We start from the raw sequence: 11,113 nt of genomic DNA, 5'->3' as shown, positions 1-11,113 counted from the left end.
TCTGGAGAATAAGTCTTATGAGGAGAGGCTGAGGGAGCTGGGGGTGTTCAGCCTGGAGAAGAGGAGGCTGAGGGGAGACCTTATTGCTCTCTCCAACTCCCTGAAAGGAGGGTGTAGAGAGGTGGGGGCCGGTCTCTTTTCTCAAGTCACAGGCAACAGGACGAGAGGAAATGGCCTCAAGTTACACCAGGGGAGGTTCGGGCTGGATATTAGGAAAAATTTTTTCACTGAAAGGGTTCTCAGCCATTGGAATGGGCTGCCCAGGGAGGGGGTTGAGGCCCCATCCCTGGAGGTGTTCCAAAGACGGGTTGATGTAGTGCTGGGAGGTCTGGTTTAGTGATGATGCTCCTTGTTTGTTGTGTGGGTGTCTATTTTTGTCAGTTAGGTTGACGGTTGGACAAGATGATCTTTAAGGTCCCTTCCAACCTAGAAGATTCTGTGATTCTGTGTAGGTGCCCTGAATTTGAGGGCTGGCGGCAGGCATGTCTCTCAGGAGGTGACTCTGATGTTTCTGATAAACTAAACATGCTTGGCTGGGGGTTTGTCCGTTGCTCTCCTAAGAGCAGCTCTCCCATGTGTTTCTCTCCCCTCCAGGTCGCAACATCTACCGCATTCTGTTCAAGAACAAGGCGTACGAGCGCAACGAGCTGTTCCTGCCGGGGAGGATGGCCTACGTGGTGGATCTGGACGATGAATATGCCGACACCGACATCCCGACCACGCTGATCCGCAGCAAGGCTGACTGCCCCACCATGGAGGTACCCTGCAGGCAGCCAGGTCACCCGGCCGCACTGGTCTGAACTGGGCAGAGCCAGACTTTGACCAGAGGGTCATCTTCTTCCCTGGGGATTTCTCTTTCAGGCACAGACCACGCTGACCACCAACGACATTGTCATCAGCAAACTGACACAGATCCTCTCCTATCTCAGGCAAGGGACCCGCAACAAGAAGCTCAAGAAGAAAGACAAAGGTAGGAGCTGAAGGGAATCGAGTAGAAGGACTTGGTGCTGGAAGCATATCCCGAGAGAAGGAGATGTGCTGGAGTTTGTTGCGTCCCCCTGTGGTGGGCAGTGGGCTCTGGGGACAGTGATCTCCTCTAGCTCCCCGAGCACTGCGTCCTGGAGACGGGCAGTGGAACCTGCAGGGGTGGCAGCTGAGAAGTGACAGCTGTGAGGGTCACTCCTGCTGCTCTGCTCTTCCTGCTTAAGGCCCAGTTCTTTGGGGAAACGTCCCCTTTTGGGGAGGGACATAGTGGCTTCTTGAGGGGGCTAGATACATTGTGGTAACCGCAGAGGAGGTGAGGAGGACACCCTGCAGGTCACCACTTTGAGGACAGGGACACAGGGCAGGTGGCAGAGTGGATGATGTGTCTCTCACTGCTCTCGTGTCCTTGCAGGGAAGCTGGATGAGAAGAAGCCCCCTGAAGCTGATATGAAGTAAGTGCCTCCCTGCCTACACACTGGGGGGGGAGGGGGTGTCACAGTTCTCTGCATTAAGAAATGTCTTTTTTTGTCCCACTGGGTTTGGAGAGGGCTGGGTTTAGTGTTTCTCTTTGGTTGCAGCTTCTCTTCGAGCTGCCTCTTTGGACCTGAGGTTTGTAGGATAAGGCAATTTGGAGGCGGGCTCTGTTTTTTTGTTTTGTTTTTTTTTATTTCAAGCTTGAGGCAGGCAAGGACCCTCTCTTGTCCTGGATCTACCAGAAGCAGGTCCAGGCAGCAGGAGAGAGCAGAAGTGGGGTGATACCTCTGACAGATGCAGAAGCCAATCCTAGTTCTGTAGCTCTTGGTGTTAGTGCTCTGTGCTCCTTTATTGGGCTCCGGTTCAAAGGGGGGTGGTTGTGGCCTCTTCTCTTGCACCACCCCTAACTGTAGGCTCTTTTCCACTTCCAGCATCTTTGAAGACATTGGGGATTACGTGCCCTCCACTGCCAAGATCCCACGGGAGAAGGAGCGGGAGAGGTACCGGGAGAGAGAGCGGGACAGGGAGCGGGACCGAGAACGGGACAGGGACCGGGAGCGAGAGAGGGACCGGGAGCGGGACCGGGAGCGGGAGGAGGAGAAGAAGAGGCACAGCTACTTTGAGAAGCCCAAGGCTGATGATGAGGTGAGCCTGGACCGTCCCACCTGATCTCTGCTGGGGGGTCAGTGTGGTCACCCTGGGGACTTGGTGTGTCTCTGGCTGCGCTCCCACACGTGTTCAGCTCTGGCTGAGCTCTCCCTGGCCAGCCAGGGCCCGGGTGGTGGCTGGGTGCTTGTCCTCCCCTTCAGGCAGGACTAGCACAAGTCAGTAGCTCCTGTGGTTCAGCTCTGTGCTTGCCACAGTCTTAAAGTGAAGCTGCAAGTCACGCAGTGCTGTCACTTGCCTGCCTTCAGCCATCCTGGTGACACGGTATCTTTCTCTCTTTTTTGCAGCCCACAGACATCGACAAGGGTGAGTCAAGTGGCGTGGAGGCTTGAATGAGGCTGGAGGTTTGAGGCCGTACAGGGCTGGAGACCTGCAGGCTCTCTGGCCCGTGTGAGCTCCCTGTTCTCCCAGAGGCTGCTGAGACTGAGGGAATTGCTTGCTGTGAGGGTTTTGGGGTGAAAAGTCTCGTGCCTGCCAGCCCGAGCTGAGTGTGTGTGTGCAGATCCTTCCCTGGCAGCCAACCAGCTCAATCAGCCTTGTGTTGGCTCTAAACTGTGAGGAATTCAGGGTCTCCTAAGATCAGCCCTGCCCCATCTGTGCTTGACCTGGTTTGCTTCTCCCTGGTGTTCTCCTGGTTCCTCCTTTTCTACCTTCTGTGCCCCGTGTCCTTCTGCTTGTAACCCCACCCCAAGGAGCTGGTTGTGCAGACTCTGGGGGCGGGGGGAAGGGGGCTCTGCCCGGCCCCACCTGTGTTGCAGTGAGCTCTTCCTCCCCCAAAACTCATCCTGCTGCTCTCTCTGCCCCAGGACCCGGCTCAGCCAAGGAGCTCATCAAGTCCATCAATGAGAAGTTTGCTGGAGCCGCTGGTTGGGAAGGAGCAGAGTCATATCCTTTAGTGTCCGTGCCAGCCTGGCTTCCTGGGCTTCCCTTGCCTGTGTGGTTGCCCTTCCTCACCTGGGAAGGCTCTTCCTCCCGTAGTGGAGAAATTCCACCCAAACTGTGCTGCTTGTATGCCAAACGTAGGCTCTGCCACCCCCGATTGGGGAGTTCTAGTGCAGGAGAAGGCTCTCTGGCTGGCCCTGAGGGCTCAGCCTGTAGCTGTAAGGCTGCACGGTGGTGTTTTCCTTGACTCTTGTCACATTGAAGAAGCCAGAAGACAAGAAGCAGTTGGGGGACTTCTTTGGCATGTCCAACAGCTACGCTGAGTGCTACCCCGCTACGTAAGGAGCGGTGGGGGGCTGGGGGGTGCCCGAGGGGCTGCTCCTCTCCTGCTGGGTGGAGGGGGCTTGGCTTTCTCTGGGGTTGCAACCTGCTCTTAAACTGCCCCCCGAGTCCTTGGCCTTTTCCAACCTGGTCTCTGCTGTAAATGGCTGCCTGGGGTCTGCTGCCCCTCGCTGCCAGGGAGGGCTGGTGGCTGGGGGTCTTCTGGGTTCCCTGGAGACGCGTGTGCTTGTCAAGCTGTGACCACACAGCGGTCCCTCGGCAGATGAGGAACAGCTTTCAGCTGCAGAGTCATCTTAGCAGCATTTGCAATCTTGGATGCCCTTGTGGTACAGCTCACTTGGCAGCTGGAGGAACTTCTCTCTGGTCCAGGAACTCTCTTTGGTCTGAGGCCGCCAGAGATGGTTCCCACCAGCTTACAGCTCCTAAGCGTTGGAGCCCCGCTCCAAGGTCCTGGTCCATGTCCCATGGGTACCACTCTGAGCTCTTTCCCCACTTTGCTGTTACAGAATGGATGATATGGCTGTGGACAGTGATGAAGAGGTGGACTACAGCAAAATGGACCAGGTACACCATCGTCAGCTTTAGGACCAGTGAATGAGGCACCAGTGCAGGCTGAGAGGATGCCACTGGGGAGAAGCAGAAGGGACAAATGCTCTGGGGCTGGGTGTTGATTGTGTTTTGGGGTTTGCTGAACCGCCATGTGCCTGGGTCTGGGTGTGATCTATTGTCCCGGGGATCAAATATGTGATTCTTGAGGTGATGGGTGATTCCTCTTCCATGGAATCTCCTGTTTGGGGCTTCTTGGGGAGGGGAGAGGATCAAATATGTGATTCTTGAGGTGATGGGGAGGTGTCTCAACTCCCTCTTCCACGGAATCTCCAGTTTGGGGCTTCTTGGGGAGGAGAGACTCTACTCTTATGAGACCCCACCTGGAGCACTGCATTCGGCTCTGGAGTCCTCAGCACAGGAAGGACATGGAGCTGTTGGAGCGGGGCCAGAGGAGGCCACGGAGATGCTGGGAGGGCTGGAGCCCCTCTGCTGGGAGGACAGGCTGAGAGAGTTGGGGGGTTCAGCCTGGAGAAGAGAAGGCTCCGGGGAGACCTTAGAGCCCCTTCCAGTCCCTAAAAGGGGCTCCAGGAGAGATGGGGAGGGACTCTGGATCAGGGAGAGGAGCGATGAGACCCGATGGAAGGGTTTGACCCTGAAAGAGGGGAGATGGAGCTGAGCTGTGGGGAAGAAATTCCTTGCTGTGAGGGTGGTGAGAGCCTGGCCCAGGTTGCCCCGAGAAGCTGTGGCTGCCCCATCCCTGGAGGGGTTCAAGGCCAGGTTGGAGGGGGCTTGGAGCAACCTGGTGGGAGGTGTCCCTGCCCAGGGCAGGGGGGTTGGAATGAGATGATCTTTAAGGTCCCTTCCAACTCGTAACCGTTCTATGATTCTGTTTGATGATCTTGGAGCCAAGCCCAGACTGGGCGCACAGGCCCCTTGAAGTGGGGCTGGTGGGAGGCTGAGGTGTTGCCCGGGCCCATGGGGCTGTGTGAGACCCCCCTGGCTGGTGGCAGCTGAGGAGCTGTGCTGAGTCCTTCTTTCGCTGCAGGGTAACAAGAAGGGACCTCTGGGCCGCTGGGACTTCGATACCCAGGAGGAGTACAGCGAGTACATGAACAACAAAGAGGCCCTGCCCAAGTGAGTGCGGTCCCTGCGAGGGGCTGGGCCAGGATTCGGGGTGGGAGTGGAAGCCCTGGCCCAAACCTGGCTCCTGGGGGAGCTTAAAGAAGGAGCTGTGGGTCCTGGCTCTGGTGTTTTGTCTTTGCTCTTGAGGACTTCTGCCCAGCCGCTGCTTCCAGGGGCTCTGGGTTGTGGTCCCGTGGCCGGGGCAGATGTGTCCAGCCCTCCATGGAGCCCCCGCGAGCGCTGAGCTCTGTCTCCTCCTTCCCCAGGGCAGCTTTCCAGTACGGGATTAAGATGTCTGAGGGACGCAAAACCCGTCGCTTCAAGGAGACGAATGACAAGGCCGAGCTGGACCGGCAGTGGAAGAAGATCAGCGCGGTGAGTGCCCGGTGCTGGGGCAGCATCTGGTCAGGCCACCAGCTGCCAGAGCAGCCCAGGAGAGCTTCCACCGGGTCCTGCCCTCCCTGTCCTGGGCACGGCTCTGTGGTCCAGGACATGTCCTGGCAGCCAGGCACCGCCAGTGGTGTGTGTAGCTTGTCTAGAAGCTGAATTTGCTCCTTGTGGGAGCGTCAGCCAAATATCTGGGGCTTCAGGACCACAGAGGCAGCTGGGGCTGTGTCCCTGGGAGCAGTCCTGAGCGAGGGCTCTTTGCCTCAGGCTCTGCAGCAGGTGAACGTGTCCAAAACCAGCAGCTCTGAGCCATCCAAAGGGGCTTGGAGGGGACAAGGCACATTGAGCAGCTCCTGGGTTTCTAACTGGCAGAGCTGGGGCTTGTCCTGGCAGGGTGAGCTGGCCATGAGCACCCCAACAGTACGGGGGTACAAGGGGGAGGTGAGAACAGGTGGTCTTTGATGGCCAGAATGGAGCAAAGGGGGAACAGGCCCAGCTTCTCCAGGCTTTGGGCAATTTGTGGACCACTTTAGCTCACATCTGCTGGCTCTGGCCTGGCTACAGCTCTCCCCAGGTGTATCTTACACCCTACAGCCCTTCTGTGGGTGTGGGCAGCAGCTCCCCCGAGGGTAACAGGGCTTTGTGCTTTCTCTGCAGATCATTGAGAAGAGGAAGAAGTTGGAGGCCGATGGGTTAGTAAAGATGTCTGTGCTCTTCAGGGGTGGGACCTGGCTGTCTCCTGCCCTTCTTCCAGGGGCTGCAGCGGGCAGGGACCTCCCTGCTGGCTCTTGGGTGGTGGGGCTGGAAGGAGAGATGTTTGGCTGCCATGAGGGTACTCCTGCCCTGCTGGGCCCAGCAGGACCTGCAGGACCCCCCTTCCCCTGGGCCGTGGGTGCTGGGCCCACCCCTGGGCCGTGCTGGGGCTCCTTGACCAGCCCTTTCTGCCCCATCCCCCTGGGAGCTCCGAGGAGCCGTGGGGCCTTCCTCACTGTTCCGTGGGGTGAAACCATGGACCTGGGTGGGTGAGAGGCAGAGCTCTGCCCCCCACCCTCACCTCCTCCTGCCCCTCTGTCTCTTCCAGGGTTGAGGTGAAACGGCCCAAATACTGATGCCTCCGCTGTCTTCTGCTCCAGCTCCTGGAGCCCCTGCCTGCAGGACCTGCCCAGAGCTTGCTGGTGTCCTCTCTTTGCCCCCCACTCCCCCAAGCCGTCCACTTTCTTCTGCTGGGGGCTGGGAACCTTTGTCACCCCCCCGGCCTCACGCTGTGGGGCTGTGCTGAGCCCCCCCGTGTTTGCTGTACAGCCTGTGACGTGTAAATGTTGTAGTTGTAATAAAACCGTGTTAAATTTGGGTCAGTGCCTGTTGGTGGGGCAGAGAGAAGGGGCTGGGGCCGGGCTGGGATCAGTGGGGGCCACCAGCCCCACAGGGCTCTCCCGGGGCCAGCCCTAGCCAAGGATGGCTACTGTTGGGAGCATTTTGGTGTTGGGGGGTGGCAGCCCCTGTCAAACCCTGAATAAAATTAGCAAATAAACCTATCTGGGGGAAATAATCCCAGATGAGCAAGCAGAGGGGACGGGGGGGAGGAAGGAGGCCTGTGTGTGGGCTGCCTGGTGTGGGCCCACCCCTGGGCCGTGCTGGGGCTCCTTGACCAGCCCTTTCTGCCCCATCCCCCTGGGAGCTCCGAGGAGCCGTGGGGCCTTCCTCACTGTTCCGTGGGGTGAAACCATGGACCTGGGTGGGTGAGAGGCAGAGCTCTGCCCCCCACCCTCACCTCCTCCTGCCCCTCTGTCTCTTCCAGGGTTGAGGTGAAACGGCCCAAATACTGATGCCTCCGCTGTCTTCTGCTCCAGCTCCTGGAGCCCCCGCCTGCAGGACCTGCCCAGAGCTTGCTGGTGTCCTCTCTTTGCCCCCCACTCCCCCAAGCCGTCCACTTTCTTCTGCTGGGGGCTGGGAACCTTTGTCACCCCCCCGGCCTCACGCTGTGGGGCTGTGCTGAGCCCCCCCGTGTTTGCTGTACAGCCTGTGACGTGTAAATGTTGTAGTTGTAATAAAACCGCGTTAAATTTGGGTCAGTGCCTGTTGGTGGGGCAGAGAGAAGGGGCTGGGGCCGGGCTGGGATCAGTGGGGGCCACCAGCCCCACAGGGCTCTCCCGGGGCCAGCCCTAGCCAAGGATGGCTACTGTTGGGAGCATTTTGGTGTTGGGGGGTGGCAGCCCCTGTCAAACCCTGAATAAAATTAGCAAATAAACCTATCTGGGGGAAATAATCCCAGATGAGCAAGCAGAGGGGACGGGGGGGAGGAAGGGGGCCTGTGTGTGGGCCGCCTGGTGGCCCAGAGCCTGGTGGGCATGGGTTGTGGTTGCCCAGAGCCTGGTGGGCATGGGTTGTGGTTGCCCAGCACCTGCCAAAGCTGGTCCCTGGGGCTGTGGGGCCGGCAGGGGACTGGGACAGCCCCTCTGGGCAAGCACAGGGAGGGTATGGGTTGCCCCCGGGGGCGCTGGGCAGGGTCTCGGGTTGCCCCGCCGGCCCCGGCCCTTGAAAGGGACCAAGGTGACGCCTGCTCCCTGGGCCACCCAGCTCTCCTGGGGCGCAGGGGAGGAGGCCGCGGGGCAAATCGGGGCGCCGGGGGGGCTCCTGCTGCCCAACGGCTGAAAAGTAGGAAAAAAAAAACCGGTTGGGCGGGGGCGCCCGGCAAAATGAGCCAGGGGTGCCCGCGGTATCGAACCCCTGACGGGGCGGAGACACAACAGCCTGTAGAGACCGAAGTAACCGCTGGGCTATAGCCGGCCCACGGGGAAAGGCTGCGCCGAGCGGTACTTGAACGCAGAGGAGGGCGGAGATATGCGAAGTAACCGCTGGGCTATAGCCGGCCCACGAGGAAAGGCTGCGCCGAGCGGTACTTGAACCCAGAGGAGGGCGGAGATATGCAAATAAACGCTCCGCGCCTGCGCACAGCGCGGAGGCGGCATGGCGGCGGCGGGGCAGGAGGCGAGCGGGAGCGGGGACGGCGCGGCCCCGGCCTACGACGACGGGGGGCTGAAGGTGTGGGACCTGCGCAAGGGGGACGCCGTCCTGGAGGCCCGGCAGCAGGAGGAGTACATCAGCGCCATGGCCGTGGACGGGAACAGGAAGATCCTCCTCACCGCCAGGTACCGGGGTTGGGGGGGTTCCTTGGGGCCGGACTCCCCCCTGCCCACCCAGGGAGCTGGGGGACACACCGCGTCCCGTGCTCTCCACGTGTCCCCCCGTCCACCTCCCGCAGCGGCGATGGCACCCTGGGCGTCTTCAACCTGAAGAGGCGGCGCTTCGAGCTGCTCTCGGAGCCGCAGAACGGGGACCTGACCTCTGTCGTGCTGCTGAAGGTTGGTGCTGGTCTGGTGGCCCACCAGACCTTGGGCCACCTCTTCACCGTCTCCAAGGATAAGTCCATCCACGTCTTGACGGTGGAGGAGGGACGGCTGGAGACCCGCTTCCCCAAGGCCCACAGGTAGGTCCGGGCGGGGGGCTCGTTCCCCTCCTCCCCCCCTCCCTCTCACCCCCCCCCGCCGGGCCCGGAGCATCGTCCCCCGACGTGATGGGGTCTCCACAGCTCGGCCCTCAACTGCCTGCTGCCCATCGACCACCACCTCTTCGCCACGGGCGACGACGACGGGGGGCTGAAGGTGTGGGACCTGCGCAAGGGGGACGCCGTCCTGGAGGCCCGGCAGCAGGAGGAGTACATCAGCGCCATGGCCGTGGACGGGAACAGGAAGATCCTCCTCACCGCCAGGTACCGGGGTTGGGGGGGTTCCTTGGGGCCGGACTCCCCCCTGCCCACGCAGGGAGCTGGGGGACACACCGCGTCCCGTGCTCTCCACGTGTCCCCCCGTCCACCTCCCGCAGCGGCGATGGCACCCTGGGCGTCTTCAACCTGAAGAGGCGGCGCTTCGAGCTGCTCTCGGAGCCGCAGAACGCCGGAGCATCGTCCCCCGACGTGATGGGGTCTCCACAGCTCGGCCCTCAACTGCCTGCTGCCCATCGACCACCACCTCTTCGCCACGGGCGACGACGACGGGGGGCTGAAGGTGTGGGACCTGCGCAAGGGGGACGCCGTCCTGGAGGCCCGGCAGCAGGAGGAGTACATCAGCGCCATGGCCGTGGACGGGAACAGGAAGATCCTCCTCACCGCCAGGTACCGGGGTTGGGGGGGTTCCTTGGGGCCGGACTCCCCCCTGCCCACCCAGGGAGCTGGGGGACACACCGCGTCCCGTGCTCTCCACGTGTCCCCCCGTCCACCTCCCGCAGCGGCGATGGCACCCTGGGCGTCTTCAACCTGAAGAGGCGGCGCTTCGAGCTGCTCTCGGAGCCGCAGAACGGGGACCTGACCTCTGTCGTGCTGCTGAAGGTTGGTGCTGGTCTGGTGGCCCACCAGACCTTGGGCCACCGCTGATCTGGCCCCACCAGCGATCTTGCTCAGCCTGGCCTCCGTCGGTGCCGGGCCCCGCCACGGAGCAGGGTCCTGGATCCCCCTCCACGTTTCTTGTTCTACATCTGCCTTGCTGTCCTCCATCCTGCCCAGAGGGGGAAGAAAGTGGTGTGTGGCTCCAGTGAGGGCACCATCTACCTCTTCAACTGGGACGGCTTCGGGGCCGCCAGCGACCGCTTCGCTCTGAGGGTAGAGTCCGTTGACTGCATGGTCCCCGTCACGGACAGCATCGTATGCGTGGGGTCCCTGGACGGAGTCATCAGGTCAGGGACACGGGATGGGGTGGGATGGGACGGGATGGGATGAGGTGAAGTGGGATGGGACAAGGTGGGATGGGATGAGATGGGATGTGGTAGGGTGGTACGGGACAGGATGGGATGGGGTGGGATGGGTGGGATGGGGGGGGGCGGGACAGGATTGGATGAGGTGAAGTGGGATGGGACGAGGTGGGATGGGATGAGATGGGATGGGGTAGGGTGGTACAGGAACGAGGGGGGATGGGATGGGGAAGGGTGGTACGGGACAGGATGGAACAGGGTGGGATGGAACAGGGTGGGATGGGGTGGGGAGGGTGTGGGACCTGATCAGCCTTGGTTAGAAGCAAGGGGAGGGAGGGCACGCCAAGGTTGTGCTGGGCTCGTGGTGGCTCAGGGCTCTGCCTCCCTGCAAGGTCCTGATGGGGCCACCGGTGTCCCCCAGGGCGGTGAACATCCTTCCCAACCGGGTGCTGGGCTGCGTCGGGCAGCACCTGGGGGAGCCCATCGAGCAGCTGGCGGTGGCCCCGGGGGGGCAGCTCCTGGCCAGCTGTGGCCATGACCAGAAGGTGAAGTTCTGGGACATCTCGGCCCTGGGGGGGATGGTGGTGGATGACTATCGGAAGAAGAAGAAGAAGGGGGTGCCGCTGCCGGCCCTCAGCAGCAAGGCAGTGGGCAACGGGGCTGATTTCTTCGCTGACCTGCGGGACGAGGCGGAGGCGGAGGCAGCGGGGAGCGACAGCGACGACAGTGACTGAGGGGCCCCCCCAGGATGGGGGGGAGGTCGGGGATGGTCTGGCTGAGGGGTGTCTGAGACGGAGGGACCTGGCGATGGGGGGTCCTGGGATGGAGAGGGTTCTTGTTGGGGAGGACTTGGGTGGGGGACCTTGGTGAGGAGGTGGGAGGTGTCATGACTGAGGGTCCCTGGGTGGTGGTGGTGGTGGGGTGACAAAGGGTGGGGAGATGTGGATGGGGGTCCCTGGTGGAT

At 61.4% G+C, this 11,113-nt stretch overlaps 2 protein-coding genes across 3 annotated transcripts in view; both read left to right on the top strand.

Annotated features, from left to right (window-relative positions):
* IK (IK cytokine, down-regulator of HLA II) overlaps positions 1-7,474 on the top strand; it is an 11,946-nt gene extending 4,472 nt beyond the window's left edge. The window contains exons 9-20 of one of the 2 annotated variants that reach the window (XM_014959684.1): positions 595-758; positions 862-970; positions 1,397-1,436; positions 1,890-2,103; positions 2,412-2,430; positions 2,931-3,009; positions 3,264-3,344; positions 3,855-3,912; positions 4,943-5,031; positions 5,286-5,394; positions 6,064-6,098; positions 7,205-7,474. In XM_014959684.1, coding sequence (XP_014815170.1) covers positions 595-758; positions 862-970; positions 1,397-1,436; positions 1,890-2,103; positions 2,412-2,430; positions 2,931-3,009; positions 3,264-3,344; positions 3,855-3,912; positions 4,943-5,031; positions 5,286-5,394; positions 6,064-6,098; positions 7,205-7,232 — 1,025 coding nt within the window. In that variant the 3' untranslated portion in view covers positions 7,233-7,474. Of the gene's footprint in view, positions 1-594; positions 759-861; positions 971-1,396; positions 1,437-1,889; positions 2,104-2,411; positions 2,431-2,930; positions 3,010-3,263; positions 3,345-3,854; positions 3,913-4,942; positions 5,032-5,285; positions 5,395-6,063; positions 6,099-6,487; positions 6,760-7,204 lie in introns of those variants that run through there. The other variant, XM_014959683.1, reaches the window with a different exon arrangement.
* Positions 7,475-8,771: 1,297 nt separating this feature from the next.
* Positions 8,772-11,040, top strand: WDR55 (WD repeat domain 55; the record flags this gene model as incomplete). Its single annotated transcript, XM_014959652.1, has 5 exons — positions 8,772-8,893; positions 8,996-9,175; positions 9,691-9,790; positions 9,965-10,134; positions 10,571-11,040. Coding segments are annotated over 5 exons (885 nt in total), but the record flags the coding sequence as incomplete, so codon positions are not given.
* Positions 11,041-11,113: the final 73 nt, after the last annotated feature.

Source organism: Calidris pugnax, unplaced genomic scaffold (genome assembly GCF_001431845.1).
Source record: "Calidris pugnax isolate Ruff unplaced genomic scaffold, ASM143184v1 scaffold418, whole genome shotgun sequence".
NCBI lineage: Eukaryota > Metazoa > Chordata > Aves > Charadriiformes > Scolopacidae > Calidris > Calidris pugnax.
The sequence above is the reverse complement of the archived record's forward strand: the minus strand, read 5'-3'. Positions and strand labels throughout refer to the sequence as shown.